This window comes from Silurus meridionalis, chromosome 11, assembly GCF_014805685.1.
Source record: "Silurus meridionalis isolate SWU-2019-XX chromosome 11, ASM1480568v1, whole genome shotgun sequence".
Classification (NCBI taxonomy): Eukaryota; Metazoa; Chordata; class Actinopteri; order Siluriformes; family Siluridae; genus Silurus; species Silurus meridionalis.
The window spans coordinates 18,657,067-18,679,690 of record NC_060894.1 but is presented as its reverse complement, the minus strand read 5'-3'; the positions used below and the strand labels follow the sequence as shown (position 1 = coordinate 18,679,690).

Sequence of the window (22,624 nt, the reverse complement as noted above, 5' to 3'; positions counted from 1 at the left end):
AGAGAGAGAGAGAGAGAGAGAGAGAGAAAACAGTGAAAGTACTGGCCTCTGATAGACTCATGAGCAAACAGCTGTTCAGGACAGACCCAGGACAGACACGGGACACAAAATGCAAAGCTGTCAGTACTGACATGCTGGAGACTGGACAACTGTGATGAAGGAGGGCTGAAGAGAAGGGAGGCGGGCATCTGGATTAGAAAGTGAGTCCCTCTAAATATATGGCATTCAGGAAGAGAATAGAACAGGAATGGACTAGGAGGTGCATGCACTAGTAGATGGAAATTTTGAAGAGGAACTATAAAAGCAACAGGATAGTTCCTGAGAGATCGAGAGAAGTAGAGAGAGACAACACTAGTGAGAGAAGGAGAGAGAGCGAGAGAGAGAGAGAGAGAGAGAGAGAGAGAGAGAGAGAGAGGAGAGGGAGCAGAAACAAGGGGGTGTGAGACACACACCAAAAAAGGGCTTGAGCCAGAGCTGGAATCAATGCTTACTGGACAAACACATAGACGCCAGGGGAGAAGAATAAGGCAATAGCAGAAGACAGTGAATGAGAGAGAGAGAGAGAGAGAGAGAGAGAGAGAGAGAGAGAGAGAGAGAGAGGGACAGACAGACTGATTTGTGAGGGGCATTAAAAAATAACAGGGTGCTGGGTAAGTGTATTAAAGTATGTGCAGTATGTTTTGAGGTTAGTGTAGTGTACAGATTCATAAGAGTGAGGGGAAAAGGGAGTGTCTATTATTTGTGGCAATGGAATAAACCTGTAGTTGAACACACACTGTAAGCTGAGGTGTGCCACCATGTCCACGGGCTCTGGGCCCCGAGAGGCCCCTCTGCCCAGAGAGAAGCTGTTGAAAGAGCCTGGTGTACTGATGGGGAGCTCAGAACATAGTCCTGTGGGACTTCAGACACTACTTGACCTGCTGGTTGGAGTCTACGAGGAGTTCCACTCTTCTGATGCAGCTAGAGACAGATACGTCAGACGTTTCCTGCAGTGGGGTCAGTAGTGCTCCCTCTGTGTGTGTATGTTGTGTGTGTGTGTGTGTGTGTGTGTGTGTGTGTGTTTTGTTGCTTGGTAACTAACTGTGTTGAACTCCAGTGGACTCAGGAAGGATGTAGCTGGGAGGTGAACATGAACACAAGGTCGTGAAAGGGAACACTGTTCTGAGGTGATGTGGTCATGTGGGCAGAAGTATGCCAGTCACCATGTGTCCCAGATCATCACAAGACTCTATGTGTGTGTGTGTGTGTGTTTGTGTGTGTGTGTGTATGTTTGTGTGTGTGTGTTCTGAAAGGGGAAATGTTTTATTTATTTTACTGGGGACCAGATATCGCCACAAGAATTTAGCTGTTGCATGCAAATAAAAAACCTTGCAGCAAAACCTTTATTTTGGCTTCCTGTTTCCTCTTGAGGTTAAGGTTGGGGTTGGATAGAAGCATAACTCTTAATAGCTACATTGATAATTACATCTTTAACGTGCCTGAGTAGCTCATGAACCAGCATCAGCTACTCATACAGCGATATGTTAGCTCAGTGGATAATCGGAAGGGTGTGAGGAAAAATCCCAGCTCCACCAAGCTGCCATTGCTGGGCCCTTGACATATAAGATAAAGATAAATGTATGTCACTCTAGATAAGGACATCTTCCGAATGGCATGAATGTAAACCACAGAACTATGATTTAAAAAAAGATGTTAGTTGAAATGCCAACTGGTGATGGTTTATGACCAAATTAGATGCCCCTGCCACATACATTTGTGCCCCCACACACACTGTTCTGGTCACTCCGTACATGGATATCTGTTGGCCATTATTTTATGGCTTCATGAAAGAGAAGCACAGATATTGCCAGAATCAATACACACACACACACACACACACACACACACACACACACAGGAACAGTCTGTTACAAAGACACTTGTCTTCAAACACTCTTGTGCACTGCTAAGTCAAAGTAGGCTGCTTTATGTAAAGGCATTTTTCAAGAATGCTATGCATGACTGCATGTGTGTGTGAATATGTGAGAAATGGCACAATGCCAGAATGTCTGAATCTCCAGGCATCTAACAGGTGCTGGAATAGCAGTGGACACTGGACAAAGCGAAGCCCAAGCAAAGGCTGAGTTATTTTTTACTAAAGTTACAACGGAGTCTCCAGCTCTCACACAGTGTCAGCTGCTAGTACACATTCACCCTGCAGGCTTAGGAAAACATGTTTATGTATGCCATGGATAGAGCAAAGACCAAGAGAGATTCATTGGCATTGAATCTGTTATAGATATCTCCATTTTGTGGCTGGCAGACTGTTCAGCTGTCTTCCACTGAAGAGGGGTAGTGGTAAACAGGAGGAAGGGTGTGGAGTGTTTCCCAACTTTCCACAAGCATACCGAGGCCACAACATCAGCATCATGACAGCATCATGACCCGCAGTGTAGAAACTCCGTGGCTAGGGCTGTTAGGATATATTAGGTCTATAAGTTAGTGTTCCTTTAGCAAGTGACACTGGTTACAGTTCAACAAGTTTACAAAGCTAATAGAATGGTTTAGGCAGGATGGGATCTGTTGTATATACATGATGTCAACAGATTACAGTGCAGGAACATTGCTGTAACACATTTGACACTTTACCTTTTCACCTTCAATACTCACAGTTGTAAGAGTTGAAGCATATTCAGTTCACTTTGCCTTAACATTGCATACCCACAACTGTGAACTGTGAAGTTAAAGTATAAACTTAAACAAGAAAAGTATAAACTAAATTAGTTAGTCAGATTAGTGCTACTTTTACCATGGAACCAAGAATCATTAGCTAAGCTTTCTAAAACAATTTATACCTAATCTACCTAAATGTTAACCAGCATAACTGTAACTATGCCAAACGTGGCTATTTCAGTACAGACGATGTTTTCTTAAATGTAATATGTACAGCTAGATGGTGACTGTAAGGAGTTTTAGGTCTCAATTTGAGTGTCACATCTTTTAAAACTCAGATGTTTCTTTGGGACTTTAGATCATTTCCTTCTTCCTTGATACTGTCTGATACTAAAAGGTGACCTTATGAATTTCTACATGTAGTATTTTTGAGAAATATAGTAATAAGTGGAGATCTTTCTATTGAAATATGGTGAAGTAAAGAAAAACCCAACTGAAGTTAAAAAAACAATGTACAATGTAATAATACTTTGTTATGCCCATATGCTTACATTTATGTACATAATTAAAATTATTACTTTAGTATCACTTCTTTCTCTATTGAAAAAAGAACTGGTCTAAAAAAATGAATAGGCTTTACAATCATCGATATGGATGCATGTTGAATCTTCCTCCAAGAAACCAAATTTCATTCCCTTATATTGTATGTACTGAAATCCAAATAACAGTGATATCAGTAATGTGGGTGTGTTAGCAATGAGATAAAAACATACTTTTAACTTCACTATAATGGTGTAAAACATGAGTACTCAGAGGTGTATTTTTTACTTGAGCAGAGATTTTTGGACATTTGAATAACTACATAGTCCAAAGGTTTATTTAAAACCAAATGTATATGATCATGAGTGACTAATGCTATTCTTCTTATGCTTGATCAGAAATCATTAATCATTTATCTTCTCACGCAATAAATGCAGTCAGGTGGCTGTGTATCTTAGCAACAGCCATTACTTAAAACAACACAGTGAATTTCTTAGGCAAGCCTTTTCCCTTTTGTAAAAAGTTTTGCAAGAATTATTTTTTTCCAAAAGCTATCTATCTTAAAACATTTCCTAAAATAAAAACTCATATTATCTCTTGAAGCTTTACACAATTTAAAGAGTGTTATGAACCAGAATTCTGTATATTGTCAGTCACTCCTTTCAACATGGAGTTAACCAACATTGTACCAAAGCAGCTACTAAATCTGAAGCCTTGAACAGTGTACTCAGTGCCTGTATACAAAAATTTACATTTATTTTGACCAAAATAACCAAATGTACAATACTGCATATTTGAGTATCTGATCGCACGAATAATTTCATTGCCACAGTTTCTCTCTCTAGAAATTTAATCTTGAAGTTATAAAGTACATGATTTCTGATGAACTATTACTACCTGTTTGTATTTGTTTTTCTTTGAGCACCATGCTACCTACATTACAACTCAAGGCTAATTTAGCTAAATTAAATAGTCAATATTACTGTGTTTAGCTGGTATTATTGTTCTAAGCACCATTCAGTGTCTTGAAGTGTCTCTTACTTCAAGGCTCAGATTTGAATGCTTTGTATTTTGAAATACATGTGTGGAGTTTTGGAAAATTGGATCAAATAGTAAAAACATACCCCAGGCAAATTTACAGACCATTTAAGAGCCTAAAACCCAACTGAACTGATTAGTCAAGTCAAGTCAAGTTTATTTCTATAGCACTTTTCACAACAGACATTGTCTCAAAGCAGCTTTACAGAATTTAACAGTTAAGGTGAATGGTGTGTATTTATCCCTGATGAGCGGCCATGGCGACTGTGGCAAGGAAAAACTCCCTTACATGTCATTTAGTCTTATGTTCATTTTACTATGGCATGAAACTAGCCAACAACTATCTAGAATTCATTGTGTAAGGAAAGCACACTTAGGTAGCAGGGTTTTGAAGAGCTTTAGATGGACTGATTCTTACCACTCTGTTTATTGTACTTGCCCCCTGCTCAACACCATCTTTGCAGGAAAAATAGTCAATATTATAAAGTAAATAAGAAACAGTTCCAAAGTGAGTTGGTAAAGTATTTATGGTTTAAAAAAATTTGAAGTCTCAGAGTATGTTATCCCTATTCTGGCCAAAACATTATTATCATGAACCAGAGTTCAGCCACAGTGACATCTAAGATTTTCCCATAACAACACTCATGCATTTCCTTCTGCAAGCTGGTTTGCATTGATCCATGGAGTCCTGAAGTGTTTTGGTTTACCACAGTGATTTGCCAACAACTGAAGTTATATTGTTTCCTCAAAGATAAATTGCATTTATTAATCATTTATAGCTACATTTGATGTTAGATGTCCATGACAATAGGTGTAATTATATGTTCTAGCAGGTAAAAAAGAATTTTTTCTCACCAACCTTTCTCCTTTTTCTCTCTGTAAGTTAAATTACCTAAATTACTTTAAGTTACTTAATTACTACTTTCTTAATCTTCACTACTTAAGTTACTTAAATTGTGCATTAGGTGCATAGCATAGGTGTCTATCTTGTAAAATTCACTGTAGCAACAAATCTTTAGTTCTATACTAAATATTTTCTTACAGAATACCACATCAAGTTTTTATAACCTGAAATAACCTGTTCGAATCCATTTATCATTGGAATTAGCCTATGTAGATCATTTATTATGCAAATCCCTGTCATTGAGCCATTTTACAGAATTAGATTAGATTAGATTCAACTTCATTGTCATTTGCATGGTACAGTGTACAGAGCCAATGAAATGCAGTTAGCATCTAACCAGAAGTGCATAAGTGGTCTATTTACAATAAATAACAGTAAGATAAATAGGGTATGAGGTAATAGGGTCCATATATACAGGGATGAGGGTGAATAATGTACAGAAGGTGCAGTAGGTACACTGTGCAAAGATTATGTATAGATAGACATAATCGTAAAATAGTCAGTAGATAATATCTTAAATGGCATGATATAGATATGTACAAGTATGAATGTATGTATGATACAGTATATACAGTATAAATATGGTTGGAATGGAATGTGCAGTAGTGCAAATCTGATTTATGGATGGTGAAAAAAAAATTGTTATTTATCACTATTTGAGGTTGATTATAATTCTGAAATCAACAAATCTATGCTATAATGAATACATAAAGTATTCTTCATCCATACACAGATTTCCTCCAAGATTTATCTATATTTAGCAGTTGATTGTCACATGACTGTCAGTTTTCTTGTTTGGTAGCAGAGCTTGTAGATGTCTCAATTTCTTTTTATTGGCAAATGGCACAAATAGCATAGAGAGTCTACTATTGAGCATTTACGCAAAGTAAAAGATAAGCATTATGAAACATCTGTACATTGTACAAAGTTCAAAGTACAGAGCGGTTACTTAATTATCCAGCCATCACTTCAATACAGTTACACCACTTTCTAAACACCTCAGGCTATGGGAGTGGTGGAACGGGACAGTCTTTATCCAAACCTCCCTTTCTTTTATTCTAAACCAATTCTTTTTTTTGTGTTTATCTCTTCCTCTCTTAAATAAAGGCTCTTTCAGCTTATCTCTCTATCTCCAACTTTTTTATATGCTAAATATCTTCTAGTCTTTCAACCCTAGATATGTCCCACTGGTCTCCTGCTTTAGTTACTATTGTGAGAAGTGTTTTGGGACATGGAGGAACACTTCTGGAAACTTCTTTCCATTAAAACAGTTTACACTGTTGCCTTGCTCTCATTCACATTCCTCTCGTGTATGTGTGTGTCTGTGTGTATGAGTCTGCGATCCAAGGCACTGGAAAACTTGCCTTAAAACAGTCTTAGGCAGTGGCAACCTATTCTTAGCATCATCTGTTCTATTTCTGAACATGTCTTTCTTAAAGGAAAAACATTTTGTCTTTATTATAAGAGAATAGGTATGAGAAGTGGGTTTATGTAAAGGATAAGGGGGACAGCATTGACGAAAGAAATGTCAGTGGAATACCTGCAAGTTATGGTTCATCAAATCATCCACTGAAAAAAAAACAAGGAGAATGCCATTCATTTTTAGACGTCACTGCTTATTAGATTAATGTCTGAAATGCTTTTAAAGTGCATAGCTTTCTCTAATATCCCAAGATTCTTTTTAAACTTGTCAAAACAAATGTGATTCAGCCCCTTTTGGTTCTACATGTGGTGCAACATGCTGATGACTGACTTATTTTTTCTAGTTCTTCTTCCTTCGAGTACATTTACAGAGTCATTAGTATCATGAACTTTTGCAGAAAAGTTATTGTTGGGAATTGAACTCTGGCCGAAGCACAATGTGAAAGTGCAAATACATTGTGTTATGGAAAAAGCCAACATGGAGAGTTTTGTTTTAAGGGTTTGCTATCAGAGTATATATATTTATTCCAAAAATTGGAGCATTGTGTTAAATGTAAATAGGAACAGAATGCAATTATTTGCAAATCCCAGAAACCCACATTGTATTTACTTTAGAACACAAAAACATATCAAGTGCTTGAACAGCAGAAATACACAATTTTAAGGGAAAAATAAGGTCACTTTGAATTTGATATCTGCAAACAAAATAAGTCAGGACAGGGGCAACAAAAGGCTAAAAAAGTAATTGTTATGAAAAAGAAACAGCTGGAGGAAAATTTTGCAACTAATTAGGTTCATTGGCAATAGGTCAGTAACATAATTGAGTATAAATCTTAGAGACAGAGCCTCTTAGACGTAAAGATAGGCAGACCTTCACCAATCTGTGAACAACTAAATCTACAAAGTATAGAACATTTTTAGAATAATGGTCCTTAACATCAAATTGCAAACAATTACAACTTACTGTATGTTTACTATTGCAAAGAAACTCTTATCAGCTGCAAAATATAGTATACTCATATGTATATATTGGTGTTTTCTATGTTGCAATGTGCTTTCATAGCGGAGCCTCTGGTGAGCCAAGTGAAGAAGACACGCATAAAAAGGGATGATTTCAACATCTTGAAGGTTATAGGCCGGGGCACCTTCAGTGAGGTGAGAGGCTTGAGACTTTTTTTATTGTCACAGTCTGGAGAAATTCATATCTAAACATATGAACATGCAGTTGTGGGTTTGTACAGGTTGCTGTGGCTAGAATGCGAGACACTCAACAGGTCTATGCATTGAAGATAATGAACAAATGGGACATGCTGAAGAGGGGAGAGGTAAAAAACTTTACATACTATATAAGTGTTCTGCATTATATGTACTATATTGAATATCTTATCATTAGGCATTTCTTTTTTTTCTCTATGCATGTGTTTAGACAGCATGCTACCAGGAGGAAAGGGAGGTTTTGCTAAAAGGGGATCGTCGCTGGATCACTGAGTTGCACTACGCTTTCCAGGATGACAATTACCTTGTATGCTTTGCTAGCATGTTTCAACAGCTGTACTTTTTTAGCTGGCTTTTATCAAATATATTCAGTCTCATCAAATACACTGTACAAGAATAATATGGAACCTGTGTTTCTCTGTTATAGTATTTAGCAATGGATTACTATGTTGGTGGAGACTTGCTGACCTTGCTTAGTAAATTTGGTGACCATATTCCAGAGGACATGGCTCGGTTTTACTTAGCAGAGATGGTGATGGCTATTGACTCTGTCCACAGACTGGGCTATGTCCACAGGTAGTGTGTGGTGGGGTAGAAGCAGGTAGACTGATATGTTGGATGGGCACTAAAATGAGCTTATATTAAAATATAAATATTTGTATTTGACTTATAAGAGCCTTAAAAGTCACTGTTTGGCTAATACTAGTGCTGTCAATTGGTTATCGCAACTTATATCGCCTATAATTGCCATTATTATCAGTGACAAAATATTTAAAGTGGATATAAAAAAAATCTACAGACCCCTGAAGTTAAACCTTCTTGTGTTTGTGTCACTAAAAAAAAAGAAATTAGACAGAGCCCTTGACTAAAACTCAAAACAAACATCCTCAAAACATGGTGCTGCCCCCACAGTCTTGATTTTGTGATAACAAATCTATTATAATTATTCCTAAACACTTCTTCCTTATTCTTGTCAGACATTAGCACATTTTGTCACATGTTTTGGGAAATTTTAGGCAGGCTTCCATTTATTTCCTTCAGTCTTTCCATTCAGCCACACCAGACATGTGAAGTATATGAGATTATTGTCACATGCTGGTGACCAATTCCTGTCTATTCCTAATATATGCAATATTATTTAATACTGCTGTAGGTCTCTTGCCAGCCTATCTACCTCTTGGCATTTTTAGAGGGATGTTCTGTTCTTAGTGAAGTCACTGTTTCTCTACTTGTTTACGATGGCCTTCATGGTGTTCCATGGTACATCTAAAATCTAGGGATTTCATGTTTACCCGGCTCATGAGTGATGTAATTTCACAATAAGAATCCACATATGGCTTATCAGGGGTGTGTAGATATTGTATACCTACAGTATATCATTCAAGCCCCTGTGTGTAGTATTATACTGTAGCTGGCTGTTTGAGGAAGTTGTGTGCTATAAAATCTGTGCTCTTTAATCTAGAGATGTGAAGCCTGATAACATCCTGCTAACAGCGGATGGACATGTGCGACTGGGGGACTTTGGGTCATGTTTGAGACTGCAGGATGATGGCTTGGTGAGGTCACAGTGCTTTATTTGGAAAACGCAACAGGCATAAACTGTTGTAACCCATTATCTGGCAACATTTTTTTTTCATATAATTTGCAGACTTAACCAGAGTATGTCTGAGTAAAATAGAGATATGTTACCAAAAAGGTGTGTGTATGCAGGTTCACTCTTCACTGGCTGTAGGTACTCCAGACTACCTGTCTCCAGAGATCTTGCGAGCAGTAGAAGGCGGAGGAGGCTATGGTATAGAGTGTGACTGGTGGGCTCTTGGTGTGTGTGCGTATGAGATGCTTCTGGGGACCACACCCTTTTATGCAGAGTCTCTGTCTGAAACCTATGCAAAAATAATCCACTTTCAGGTAAAGTGACATATATAAAGAAGAACAGATATCAATGTACAAAAAGTCCTCACTCATCAGTTTATCAGTAGTAGAAAAGAATTAAAAGTTGAGTTTAATTGTTTGGCTTGTGTATGTATTTGTGTCTCTGCAGGATTATTTTGAGTTCCCTGCATCTGCTGAGGAAATTTCAGAGGAAGCACGTAGCCTGATCTCTGGTTTGCTATGTGACAGGAATGAGAGGCTGGGTGCAAATGGCTCTGCAGATTTCCGGAGTCATCCCTTCTTAAGTGGACTTGAGTGGAGCGCCCTGCATCAATTGCCTGCTCCTTATCAGCCTGAGGTTTCCAATGCTACAGACACCTCCAACTTTGACGTGCTGGATGACTGCCTAAGTGAAACAGTACATTAATATCCACTATATTTCGGGGGGTATTTTATTGTACAACTATTGTTTTTGGGAAAGATATAAATCACTGGCTTCTTAGTATTGTGCTTGAGTACATCCCTATGTTTTATAGGAGACAATAACTGATGTAATGGATCGAGCACCTACAGGAATTCACCTAGCATTTGTTGGATACTCTTATACAGCTACCAGGTAATAATTGTATATTCTAATACCCACTGATGTCATTATTGATGAAAAATTCATTATATTTTTTTTTCATTAATATTTAAATTAAATTAAGTTTATTCCATTGCATTATATGGTCACCAAGAGAAAAATCTGCTGCACATGCAAACAAACAAAGATTCAGAGAAAAAAAATAAAATTCTTCTTTCACATAACTGCAGACATCTTCATCTACTTTCTGCTTCTTTTATTCATCCTTCATTCATTCTTCTTTTACAGAGAAACAGGAGCTGTGGACCGCAGCCAAGACATCATGATGGAGATTGACCAACAGCCAGTTCTAGAGTCTCTGTACCTGCAGGATAATCTGGTATGAGAAAATAAACAATGAGCAACAACAACATCAAATCCATTTTCATTTTACCAGAAGCATATTGTCTCATAAACATGGCAACACTATACATATTATGCAGTGTTTTACACAGAAAAGTATATTCAGCTACAAGTAGGTAGATCACCATTCGTTTCAGACTTGCACTTCATCCTAGGATGGGAGTAGTAGTAGTGGGCGATAGTGAGGTGAAGTAGAGATACACTAGGTAAAATTTTACTCAAGTAAAAATGCTCCCTTTAAATTTTTACTTGAGTAAAAATACAAAAGTGTTTGCCTTCAAATGTATCCAAAGTACTCTGATTTATCATGGCTATAATGTACTATTATAATTTGTTATTATTATAACTTGCTCAATCTACTCAGTTCATGTGAAATGACTCTAATGTTACTCATACCACTAATTAGTCAATATCTTAAAAAAATTATCATGTGCTCAAAACCTTCTTTCAAAAAAATTGTGCAAATAAGGCCTCGGATGTTGTGGGAAGTTCGAGTCAGGAGTTTCTTTCATCATTTATTACTCATAAAATGTTCTGCTTGCTGTTAAACTGACACTGAACTGTATGTTCGTGCTAAGAGCCACCAAGCGGCAAACAACACAAATTCAAAACAGAGTGCATTCTCTACCTGGATTGGTGGCTTGCTGTGTGTTTGACCAGATATCCACTAATAAATAAAACAAACAAGTGATTTTGCAAAAAATTTAGTTGAGTAAAAAGTAAGATATTAGACTACTGAATTAAAGAAAAAATCTCCCCAAAAGAAAATACGTGAATAAAGAATAGATACACAAAAAAACGTTCTCACTTCATGCCCAGTCTTTCTGGGATAGGCTTCAGATACCCCTGAACAGGATAAAGCACTTCCATTAATGAAGAACAGGTGCGCATTTATACTTTCCACAATATAACTTTTCTTGTTTGTTAAATTAAGACGTTGAATCGATTGTAATAATAATAGCTCTGGACAAAATACTTTGTTATGATGTTCTACATGACAAGTGAGTGTATCTGCAAAATATTTCAGAAACAAGTATGGCAGCTCAGGAAAGCTCTTGAGGTGTCAACACAGACAGATTTTTCCCTGCCCCTTGAACACAGTACTGTAGAGCCTTCAGCCACATCAGATACAGAAAAAAGTGATGCCCAAATCCAGGAACTACATAGGTAAACTACTTGTTCCACTTCTCTGCTTTCATTTGTCCTATCTTTGTCTGTCCTACTTTTCTCCCTAACCCATTGCTTTACAAACCCACTGCCTCACCTGGCACACTGACAGGCGCTTACATACTTTTGTCAAACCTGAGAATTCACACAAGTGCTTAAGCAAGACCATATCATCAAATATGGACCTTGGACAGGCTTTCATCTTCCTACCTCACCTACAGCTTCCAACGTATTCATGCCACCTCTTCCAGTTAACTGTTATTATACCACGTATAACTGATGATGACTTTGTTCTCTCAGGCAACTAAGGGAAGCCGAACAGCAGAACAAAGACCTGAAAGAAGAAGTACAAACCCTGCATGACGAGATCCAAAGACTCAAAGTCCAGCAGGACAAAGGCAAGTAACTTAGCCACAAGTTTACACAAGCTGAGGCATGCTACATAATTTTAAGAAACTGGTTATTTAGTGTGGTTATTACCCTTTGAGCATGTTAATAGAAGAGTTGCAAAATGTATTGTCACTGAAGGATCTTCATGATATCAGGCCATTTCACTTTAAAAATGTCATTTTAGTACTAAAGTTGTGGAAGGGGTAGCTCAGTAGTTAAGATGTTAGACTTCTGATTAGAAGGTCTTGAGTTCAATTCCGCAGCAAAAGAAATCCCACTGTTGGGCCCTTGAGTAAGGCCCTTAACCCCCAACTGCTTAGTTGTATAAATCAGTTAATTACAAGTCAATTTGTAAACGTCTTCCAAATGGCGTAGATTTTGGGCCATTTTTTTTTTCATATGACTGCCAATGTCTCATGTTGATTTTATTATATGAAATTGCAATAATTGTAGCCACTTCCTTCATTTCCCTTGATCTATATAATGGTTCCTTTAAAGATGTTTGTACTGAACACCATTTCACAATGAATTATATGTTAAAGATCTTAAATCAGAAACTGTTCAGTTTAATTATAATTTGTTAAAATTGACTCGAAGCTTATTCTTTTATGCAGAAAAATATTTGCTGAATGAACAAAAAAAACACTCCTCCACGCACAAACACAGTAGAGCCTGTTGTTATGTTGTAAATGTTTATGTTTAAATCCTTAACCCAGAGTACAGTTATAAATGTGTCATCCAGGAATAGGCCACTGCAAAATCTACACCAGCACACGCCAATCAAAATGTGTGCAGCCGCTCCTCACCCAGGCCACGTGACTTGAAAGCAGAGCGCTGAACCACCTCTCACTGCCTCCGGCTTTCACACCAACGAGCCATTCATGAAGAAACAAGCCCTGCAGTATCTTATTTTGCTTTACATGTGTGGAGCAGGCACCAAGCTCTCACCCTCAATTATGCATGCCACCCCACAGTAAAGCATGACCTTTCTCCTGCTGTGTGGCTTCGTGACCTGCGCATGCCCTCTCTAAAGTGTAGGACCTAGTTATGGGAGAAGGGAAGTGTATATGTGTGTGTTTCCGTTTTCCACAGAACTGCACTAACGGCTCTTTCTCATCTGATCACAGAACTGTGTGTGTGCCCATCGCCTGTCTTTCTGCCTGCCTGCTGTTTGGAGCCTTTCAGGGATGTAAGCCTCCCTCTTAGCTTCCTCTCTTTGCGTCTGTGTGAATGGAGTAGCATATTCATTTACAATATTCCACAATGCTCATAGGACTCCTGAACTTATAAGCATGATTTTGTAAATTACTTACTCATCTTGGAAGACTGACTACATTTGTTATGGTAGTTAGGTTTGGTTTTGGGTCATTCCTTTCCATTTAAAATAGATTTAATTCTGAGATGTATAAGAAATTCTGTCAAAAACTACTGCAGGCACTTTTACATATGAGCTCAGTCTGTTGTGTTGACTTTAAGTCACAGACCTGGTGTGCTATGATAGTCAGCTAGCTAACTTTTTAATAAACAAGAACACATTGACTCATATCAAATAAATTGCTGAGAAAATGACAGTGCTAATTAAGATTTTGATAACAGTGTCTCGTAATAGAAACAAGCTGATATTGCTGTAAACTCGCCAGCTAATTCTGTGCTAATTATACAGTACATGCAGACCAGCTGTATAGCAGCAAGCATTCTTTTGCAAATCAATAACTTGGTTTACTTAATTTAATAAATAATAAATATTTTTCTGGATTTTGTGTCTGCTGCCAATTGTGCCAATTTTCTGACTTAAGGGCCACACTGGGTTTTAAAATTTGACAGATGGCACGGGCAAGTAGCAGAGATGTGAAGGGGTGAAGTAATGTAAATGACATGCCCCATTACCTAAAAAGCAAAGAAAGCATTTATTGCAGTAAACAGTGTTGCTGGTCACCCTTTTTTGGCAAAGCATGGAAGATTGCTATTTGGACACAAGAGACTTGCTGTCTCTACCATGTTTTCTTTCATACTCTCCCCTTCGGAGACGGCTTTCTGGCCTGCGCTAATTTGAATGGCAGTGAATAACTTGCCTTAGTGATTGGCACCTAATTAGTAAAAAAAATTAGAAAATAAAAATATTTTGCTGTGTGTTTTGCTGCTAACTTCTTAGCAGTAGTCACCCTTTGTTGCATTGAGTTGCTAGCACAGTTAGCATGCTTGGTGGAAAAGTGGCGGCTGATATTGTATTCTTCACAAATAAGATGTACGACCTTTGATTAAACTTTAGTAAAAACATATTTATTGAAGTTCTTATTGAAAATTAGGTACTTCATTTCTCTTCATGGGTCTATGTATTGTTAAAGTAGAAAGAATGAATAAGAGAGACAATAGATTTGGCTACACTTGGTAACACTTGGAGTGAAATAAAGGGTATTGCGGGGGAAAGACAAAATAAATGTGGTCTTTAAGACACTTTTGTAAATACTTGAAGGGCCCTATTAAGAAGCCAAATGGCCAGAATGTGGTCCACGGGCCATAGATTGCTCACCACTGCTATTTTACATACAAAGCGGTTTATTTTAATTACAATTTCAGTGGCAACTTGTATATTAAGTATTTAAAGAGAGATTAAAGCAAGTCTTATCCATGTGTTTTGTGCTCAACGTGCTTCGCAATGTTGTACTTTATTATTACTCTTTTTATGCCTGAACTGATGACCCAATGTTTGCAGAGCTCAGCAGTGCCCCCTGCTTGCCATTACCCACTAGTGATTCCTCTGCTGCGCCACCTGCTGCTCTTCCACAGGGTGAGTGTAGAAACATCTCATAGTACATCTGCACTTTGCCTTCGCAGAGTGACCACTAATAGATAGTGATGATATCAAAAGCTCATTATTGAAACTGTTTAGGTGGGGCTATGCATTATATGGCTCTTGTTGATGGTAAAATATGAAAGATACATACAATGTGTTCTAGTGACATGTGGGGGACAAGTGGGTTGGATATATTAAGCAGCAAGTGAACATTTGTCCTCAAAGTTGATGTGTTAAAAGCAGGAAAAATGGGCAAGCCTGAAAACTGCAGCTCTTGGTGTCAGTCTGCAGTGGTCAGTATTTATCAGAAGTAGTCCAAGAAAGGAACAGTGGTAAACTTGCGACAAGGTCACATGGTAAGCGAAGGCTGACCCGTGTGGTCTGATCCAACAGACGAGCTTCTGTAGCTCAAACTGTTAATGCTAAGTTAATGCTGTTAATGCTCGAAGGGTCAGGACTGTATTGGCATTAAAATGGGGTCCAACACAATATTAGGCAGGTGGTTATTATCTTATGCTTTATTGATGGGCATAATGTTATGCGTGGTTGGTGTATATGTATATATTAAATACACCTGCCACTGACAAGCATCTCTTTGCCTCTCTGCCTCTCAGGTGCGTTGGCCACAGGTGAAGACTGAGTCATACCTGCTAGTGTGTGCAGAAAGCAGAGAAATCCAGATGTGGAAACGCTACTGCAGTTCTGAGCTCTCCTGAGCAACTCTGTGTGAAGAGGTGATGTCGAGTTCTCTGTGTGGGTCCAGCATGATTATATGACCTTCTCAGTCAGCTTGTATAGTCCTGTCTGTCAAACTGTCTATACTGCTGGGATCCATCGTGTTGTAAACACCGTTCAGGAGTACTGTATGTGTAACTGGGGTTCATTCAGTAACCGGTAGCAAGATTTATTTGTTCCTGTTTACTTCACACAGCCACTCGATTTTCATTGATTTTCAGTTTCAGGCCGACTGACACTTGATTGCACTTGTCAATGAAAAATGGGTATACGGTCTTTCAATTTGTATGATACTCCTTTTGAAACACAATTAAGCTTCTGTAACATCATTTATACAAGTACTATCTGATGCATTACAGTCTTTGTGTGTATCAGGCAATGACACCTACATATTCACAGTAGCTTAGGAATAGTTAAAGAAAAAACAGGAGAGGACATGGAGGAAGACCACTGAAACCCAGGTGTGCTGTTAAAATGCACTGTGTACTTAAAAGTCTTTATTATCTTTTGTACAAAGAAAGTATTAAATCTATTGCATAATTAAATGCTATAAATGTTAGCTATTACAATATTTATTACAGGACTACTAAATATGAATTGTCCATAAATTGCTTGAGTGAAATATAGCTGTTTATGGTGTGGCAAAGACATCATGTCTTTTTTTTAAGGTGTTAATGATGAATAACAATTAAATAAAAGTTTTCATCTGAGTTTACATCTGTTAATTTCACTGTTCACTGAGTTTTTTTCATGTACAATATTGGATTTTGGATCCTAAAATTTCCCAAGAAGAATTTTTATTAAAACACGAATATTATTAACACATATCAAAAATATTCATCAAGGCAGACATTATTTTAACTGTACAGATTTGGACAACATAACATTTCCAAAGTATGAGAAAAAAATGATTTTAAACAGGAAAAACTTTTACAAATAATAAAATAAAGCAGCAGACTTCTATATATGGCCAAAAGTTTGTGGACACCTGATCATCAAACCAACGTGTAAGACTTTCTTACATTTAGAACCACATAATTGTATACAATTCTGTTTTACAATTGAATTAAATTTTTCACAATCCACAAATCCCCACAGATATGCTTCAAAATGTTTTACACAAATATCTGTACTTTCTACTTCTAACATTTTCGAAACTCTTTACTTTAGTTTTAATCTATCTGGGGACATGATAAATATTTTTTCCTAGCATTGTTCACCATTTTTAGGCCATCAACCTATTTCTATTGTCATTGCGCGGCTTTTTCAACCGACCATTTGTGTATCATTTAGTGGCACCACAGATGTAATGTAGGCAAGCTTACGAAAATAACAAGGCAACAAGAAGTCCAGGGTTAACTTGGATAAGACAGACGGAGTCAGCGATGTAAACGACTGAGAACAGAGACATTCCTGATCACCTGATCATCATCATTTTTTGTCTGCTTGTGTTCTCTGTGGTGGTTGTTAAGACTGGACACATTCATTAGGTAACAAAATTAGAAATTCTTTAGTATTATATATTACGTGTGGTCCAGTTACGAGCATGAGGTCCAGTTACCACATACTTTTAAAACATTAGTATCTGTACTTCTACTTGAGTGAAGAATGTGTGTACTTTTGCCATCTCTGGCATATTTGCATAAAATCATGCTAATGGACCTACAGTACATGAAGCTGCCTGGTTGTGTTTTTATGTATGCAATGGGTGAAGAGGTCTAGAGAAACAGTGTGTTGAGCATCACATGTAAAATGCTGTGGTTGGGTAGAGCATGAAGGGTGAGATGCGGGTCTGAGAGGGCGTCTCCTGCATGTGCTTGCGGTAGTATCTGCGCAGTGCTGGACTTTCCGGGTGCCTCTGACGCACGTGCATAAAGTACTCGTCGGGTCGGCTGGAAGTGAAGCCGCAGTCCTCACACACGAAGATCTTGGAGCGGCGTTGCCTGTACGCGTACTGCTGCCTCACGCCATGGATCTTGCGCAGGTGAGACTCCAGCGAGCAGCGCTGGGTGAAAGCCTTCTCACACAGCTCACACCTGTACGGTCGGATACCTGCACACAGGGGTGTGTGGGTGAGAAACGGAGGGCTCCTAGCAGCAACAGATCTCTGCAAAAGATGCGTGTGTGGGGTGTCGTCACCTGTGTGCGTGCGCATGTGCCTCTTCAGGTCAAAGGTGTCGTTAAAGCCTTTGCCGCAGTATCTGCAGGGGTGCCTCTTGATAAGGCTGTGGCACTTTAGGTGTCTCGTCAACATGCGCTGGAGTGGGAAGATTTTATGGCAAACAGGACACTGGAAGTCTCCCGAGCTGGAGGCAGAAACCTGTGGATAAGACAGGGTAAAGGTGTTGACGCTTGAAGAAAGACATAACGGTTTTTGGTGTAAAATGTATTCAGAATTTTGGATAAAATGTACAATACATGTTTGTGTGCTAGGATCCTCTGAACACAAAGTGTTAAACAGTGGGTATATTTATATTACTTGTGTTATATTTTAAATTACATACATATTACATTATATGATTACATTTATATTACATACACTGTTCAGGCATGACACAGTTGTCTAGAATTATTTTTCATTTTTCAAATTGGCACTTGTAAAACTCGCTCAAATACTCATGCTTGCCCATTTTTCCTGCTTTAAACACATCAACTTTGAGGATGTGCTGCCTAATATATCCCACACACTAACACATTCCATGATGAACAGATAATCAGTGTTACTCACTTTACCCGTCACAATGTATAATGTTATAATGTTATGCCTGGTCGGTGTAAAACATGTATTATAAGAGTTTTCTAAAATATATACATAAATACATACATTTTATTATATATAATATATACTATTTGTATTATGTAATATATAATAAGTTACTTTATTGTAAGAAACTAAAAATAAAAGTGTATAAAATAAAATATAACTGCTTTTTAACCCCTAAGTTACCTTGGCTCGGATGGCTGAGCCTGGATCCGAGGGAGAAATTGTCTGAAAGAGACTCTGAGAAGGCTGCTGAGAGTGGCAGGGTTCAGGACTCGTTTCAGATTCATTACTGCTGGATGCGTATACTGATTCGAGATCAGCACTGCTGGATGTGTTTATCGGCCCAGGCGAAACGTTGCTGAGTGTCGGCACTGACTGTAGGCTGACATCGGCAGGTGCCTTTACTGCCACTGCTGTAAAAATCGGAATAAAAAACAAAACTCACATTTTAATCAATTAAACATTTTAATCATTGGTTTTTAAAAGCAAAAATTCATTAAATGATAACCGTATATATTATTTACTGTAGTAGATTTAGTGAATCTAAGAGAACAGGTATGCAGTTACACAAGAGAGGAATGTAAATCAGGACCTGCAGACAGGTCAGAAAGAATCTGAGATACTCTGTCTATTCCTAATGACGGCTTAAAGTTTTTCATACTAAAAAATGGATTTAATGGATATTAAAAACAATAAGACAGGCAAATTGTTCAGACACTGCGCTTAGAAGATTCCCTGATACATCATGTTTTTCTAGGTATGTTCATAAATACATGTTAGAAATGTTTGAGATAAATGAAAAATTGTAAAGCTCTAAAACGCAGCATGGAATATGCAAATAAAAAAAATTTAGGCCATGCGACGAGGGAATAGTGGATTAATTTGATAGCATTTATTTAAATTTTTAGTTAAATTAGAAATAACAGACTGTTTTCTTGTAATCTAATCAGTAATCTGATTACAGTGCGAGCTGTCCAAAAGTTTTGTGGGATGACAGTCATTAAAATTTTAAACTAAAAACTGTGCAGAAATTCAGGTCTTTCAAAACTGCACTACAAAAATCTCATATGCTGTTTCCTTTATTATATTTAATAAATCTTTCATATAAAAGAAAAAAAAATTAGAGAGGTTATTTCTGTGGTCATCTAGAAACTATTGCATTACCTGCGCTGATGTGATCAATCCAGGATGAGTTTTGATCATCTTCCCATGGTAATACCTCACCAGTTTCCCGCTTCCTCCTCACCAGAAATGACCGTGGCATCCTTGATGTTCTTTGAGACGCCTTTTGACCTAATCTAACTGCTTATGTCTCTTTGCTTACAGTATCAAAACCCAAATTCTGACTTAACTTGAACTCTGACTGTAACTCTGTCTACTCTAACACATCACCGTAAACCTTGCAACCCCTCACCTCATCACACAGACACTGTGATCACAGCTGATCTGTGCCTCGGTCTTCACTGTAATCCTCCTGTGTATGTTTCTTCTAACCATCCTCCCCCCCCCCATCCTATTCAGCGGTTAGAAAGCGCAAATCTCAGTGCTCATTTCCATACCTCTGGAGGGAGGCCACGGCAGCAGACACACCTGTGTGTTTGTGTGTGTGTGTGTGTGTGTGTGTGTGTGTGTGTGTGTGTGTGTGTGTGTGCTTGTCTGTGTGTGTGTGTGTGTGTGTGTGTGTGTGTGTGTGTGTTAACTGCTGCCCTGATGATTTTGCATGCCAGGTAGTGAGAATCTGGTCTCTTCATTCAACTGGTCCTTCCATGCAAATGGCCCACTGGCTCTGCCGGCATATAGGGCACGGCCTGCCTAACAGGAGCACGCACAGCTTGGACTGCTAGTAAAATTTGGCTTTTATTTCTCATTCCATATAATTGTCTGCTGGGTTGGATCACCTGGGGCCAGACAAAGGCCATTCAAATCTCTCTTTTACTGTTTACTATCTGTTAACTACCCGGTTTAGAGAAATGAAAGAACCTCTCTCCCCAAATTACAGGTGGCTTTTCCTTTTGTTGTGCAGTAGAAAAGAGTGAAAAATCATCCCTGTCATGTCCGGGAGCACCACCAAACTTGAAAATGTTCATTTGTTTAATGGATCAATGAATGTATACATATTTGAATATGAATGCGCATGGAATATTTTTACACACAATAGCTATAGGTTATAGAGAGAGGTGCAGAGGGATGAGCGTTAGGCTCATTACACTGAGCTCTGACTCGCAAATAAATCTGCTTGCATCATTGTCGTGCAGCCTGTATGCAAACGGTCTTCCTGCCTCTTGGATAGCAGAAGATGATGCCTGGATGTAGTTGAGTTTCCATGAACCGATAGTCAATAATGATTACTTAGTAAAATGAAATCACTAGACCACATAAATACATATAGCTCAATAAAGCCGAATACTTCTGAATACATCCTATTGACTTTACATTTATTGAACTATTATTTTAAACATGCTGTAACACCCTTCATAAGCTTTTACACTTGAAAGAAGTGAAAATGAAAGTATTTCATATGAATGAAAGAGGACTATATGAGCAACTATAATTTCATTAATGTAACTGTTAAATTTTATGTGATGTTGGATGGTTTGCTTTTTAAAATTCTTACTATTTGCATAGGTTTCTTCCTGAAGCAGAACTAAAATAAACCAAAAGCTTATGGTTAATGCTGTTTTATAGCTTAGCTAATGTTACACACAAAAAACATACTAATTACCTTAACTTAGACATGTTTAGAAGAAATGCCATGAACTGGCATTCTATCAAATATCAGTAGTATAACTATAATTTCCTGTAACCAACTGCAAGGTTATTTTATCTGAGATATGTTGTATGTTCAGTCCACAATGCGTCGGTCAAAATCACCTCTGTTCATATGTTAGATTGGGAAAATTTGGTTTTTATCCAGTGTTTTAGAACAGTTGCATCCCAGATGACAAAACAGTATTAGATCAGTTCATACTAAATATTAAAAAGTAGAAAAAGTTTGTAATAATTTACACTCATTTCATTTTGGATTTTTTATTAAAAACTTTATACATATGAATATATATTCAATATCATGTGGAGTATGAAAATTAGCCTTGTCCACTAAAAAAACAGAGAATAAATGAAAGTTTCATTTGAAATAAATTCACTTTAAAAGCTATATTTTTAGTCTCACTGTTTTAGTTCGGTTACCTTCCTTTCCCTAAACAATCTATCGTTTTCTCTAAACCTGTGAACAGTGAGCTGGTGGCCTCATACTGAAAGGCCACTGTGTATGGTACAGTACACTCACTGGCATAGAGACGCTCTCTAACTGTATGCAAATCGTCTTCTGACTTGCTGCCCTCTGCCCTCAGACAAACACGCATAAAGATTCACTAGATCTGCCCTTACGTGTGGAATGAAGGTGTTGATTCTCGCTATATGATTAATTCTTGGAGGTATGGAAGAAAAAATATAAGCTCTTTGAGCAAAATGCCTATGAGACGCATCGATTGTTCTACCAAGTGTTTTTTGCAGAGCAAACATAAACACTCGGCTACTGAACATTGCAGTTTTGCATAGTTATTTGAACAGTGACCAGTGAGGGAGGGTGCTGTGTTTGACTTTTAAATGTTCCTATTTCTAATGTGAACCACACCCGCACAAGAAGAAAAGAACCGGGTGTCTTTTTGTTCACAACTAAACACCAAGCTGAGTTAAAAGAGCTGTCTGTCAGAACAAAAACAGTGTGGCCGGAATAACATAAAACTGTTGCAAACTGCCTTGGACTGTTATTTTCACATTGCCAGAGGGGATGGACAGGTGTTTTTACTTAGAGTTTTTTTATTTCACATTTTGGAGTTTGAGACGGTTTAGTCAGTTTTGTTGAAATATTCTTATATGCTGTATATATGCTGGGTTTCTTTACTGTTATACTATAAAGTCCAACTAATCAGACTATATGTCAAATTACACATTTACATGGAAACACATTTGCCTAATGGAAGATCCTCTATTGTTAAGAAAGATTACTGTCAGAAAGAAAGTGTCTTTTGCAAGTTTTGGCTCTCTAATATGAGCGTAACTTATTTGTGTAATTAAATGAGAAAGGATGATCTAGCAGTTTTCACTGTAAGAAGAATAATAGATGTAAACAATTCTATATTTCAT

General features: G+C 37.8%; 2 protein-coding genes across 4 annotated transcripts; one reads left to right on the top strand and one right to left on the bottom strand.

Annotated features, from left to right (window-relative positions):
- Positions 1-16,439, top strand: LOC124393454 (myotonin-protein kinase). 2 transcript variants are annotated; one of them, XM_046861302.1, is made up of 15 exons: positions 1-996; positions 7,620-7,711; positions 7,798-7,881; positions 7,983-8,078; positions 8,199-8,347; positions 9,234-9,327; positions 9,482-9,679; positions 9,813-10,061; positions 10,180-10,259; positions 10,515-10,605; positions 11,656-11,795; positions 12,096-12,193; positions 13,313-13,374; positions 14,899-14,973; positions 15,594-16,439. In XM_046861302.1, the coding sequence occupies exons 1-15, from the start codon at positions 798-800 to the stop codon at positions 15,693-15,695; spliced, it is 1,809 nt and encodes a 602-aa protein (XP_046717258.1). In that variant the 5' UTR covers positions 1-797; the 3' UTR covers positions 15,696-16,439. The 2 variants fall into 2 exon arrangements, with proteins under 2 accessions (XP_046717258.1, XP_046717260.1); XM_046861304.1 differs by lacking the exon at positions 13,313-13,374.
- Positions 16,440-16,562: 123 nt separating this feature from the next.
- Positions 16,563-19,898, bottom strand: zgc:171929 (uncharacterized protein LOC100124596 homolog). Of its 2 annotated transcripts, XM_046861306.1 has the most exons (4): positions 19,643-19,898; positions 18,662-18,891; positions 17,854-18,034; positions 16,563-17,766 (listed from the first exon to the last, which is right to left on the bottom strand). In XM_046861306.1, exons 1-4 carry the CDS (start codon positions 19,740-19,742, stop codon positions 17,456-17,458), a joined length of 822 nt encoding a protein of 273 aa, XP_046717262.1. In that variant the 5' UTR covers positions 19,743-19,898; the 3' UTR covers positions 16,563-17,455. The 2 variants fall into 2 exon arrangements, with proteins under 2 accessions (XP_046717262.1, XP_046717261.1); XM_046861305.1 differs by having other exon boundaries at positions 16,563-18,034.
- Positions 19,899-22,624: the final 2,726 nt, after the last annotated feature.

Bases quoted from the DNA above. Each gene is read 5' to 3' on its own strand.
- LOC124393454 (XM_046861302.1), top strand. From the start codon at position 798: ATGTCCACGGGCTCTGGGCCCCGAGAGGCCCCTCTGCCCAGAGAGAAG. The intron at 997-7,619 runs GTCAGTAGTGCT...GTGCTTTCATAG, and splicing joins CAGACGTTTCCTGCAGTGGG to CGGAGCCTCTGGTGAGCCAA. The intron at 10,062-10,179 runs GTACATTAATAT...TATGTTTTATAG, and splicing joins ATGACTGCCTAAGTGAAACA to GAGACAATAACTGATGTAAT.
- zgc:171929 (XM_046861305.1), bottom strand. From the start codon at position 19,742: ATGCCACGGTCATTTCTGGTGAGGAGGAAGCGGGAAACTGGTGAGGTA. The intron at 18,892-19,642 runs GTAATGCAATAG...CGATTTTTACAG, and splicing joins GATTGATCACATCAGCGCAG to CAGTGGCAGTAAAGGCACCT. The intron at 18,035-18,661 runs GTAACTTAGGGG...TCTTATCCACAG, and splicing joins GCTCAGCCATCCGAGCCAAG to GTTTCTGCCTCCAGCTCGGG.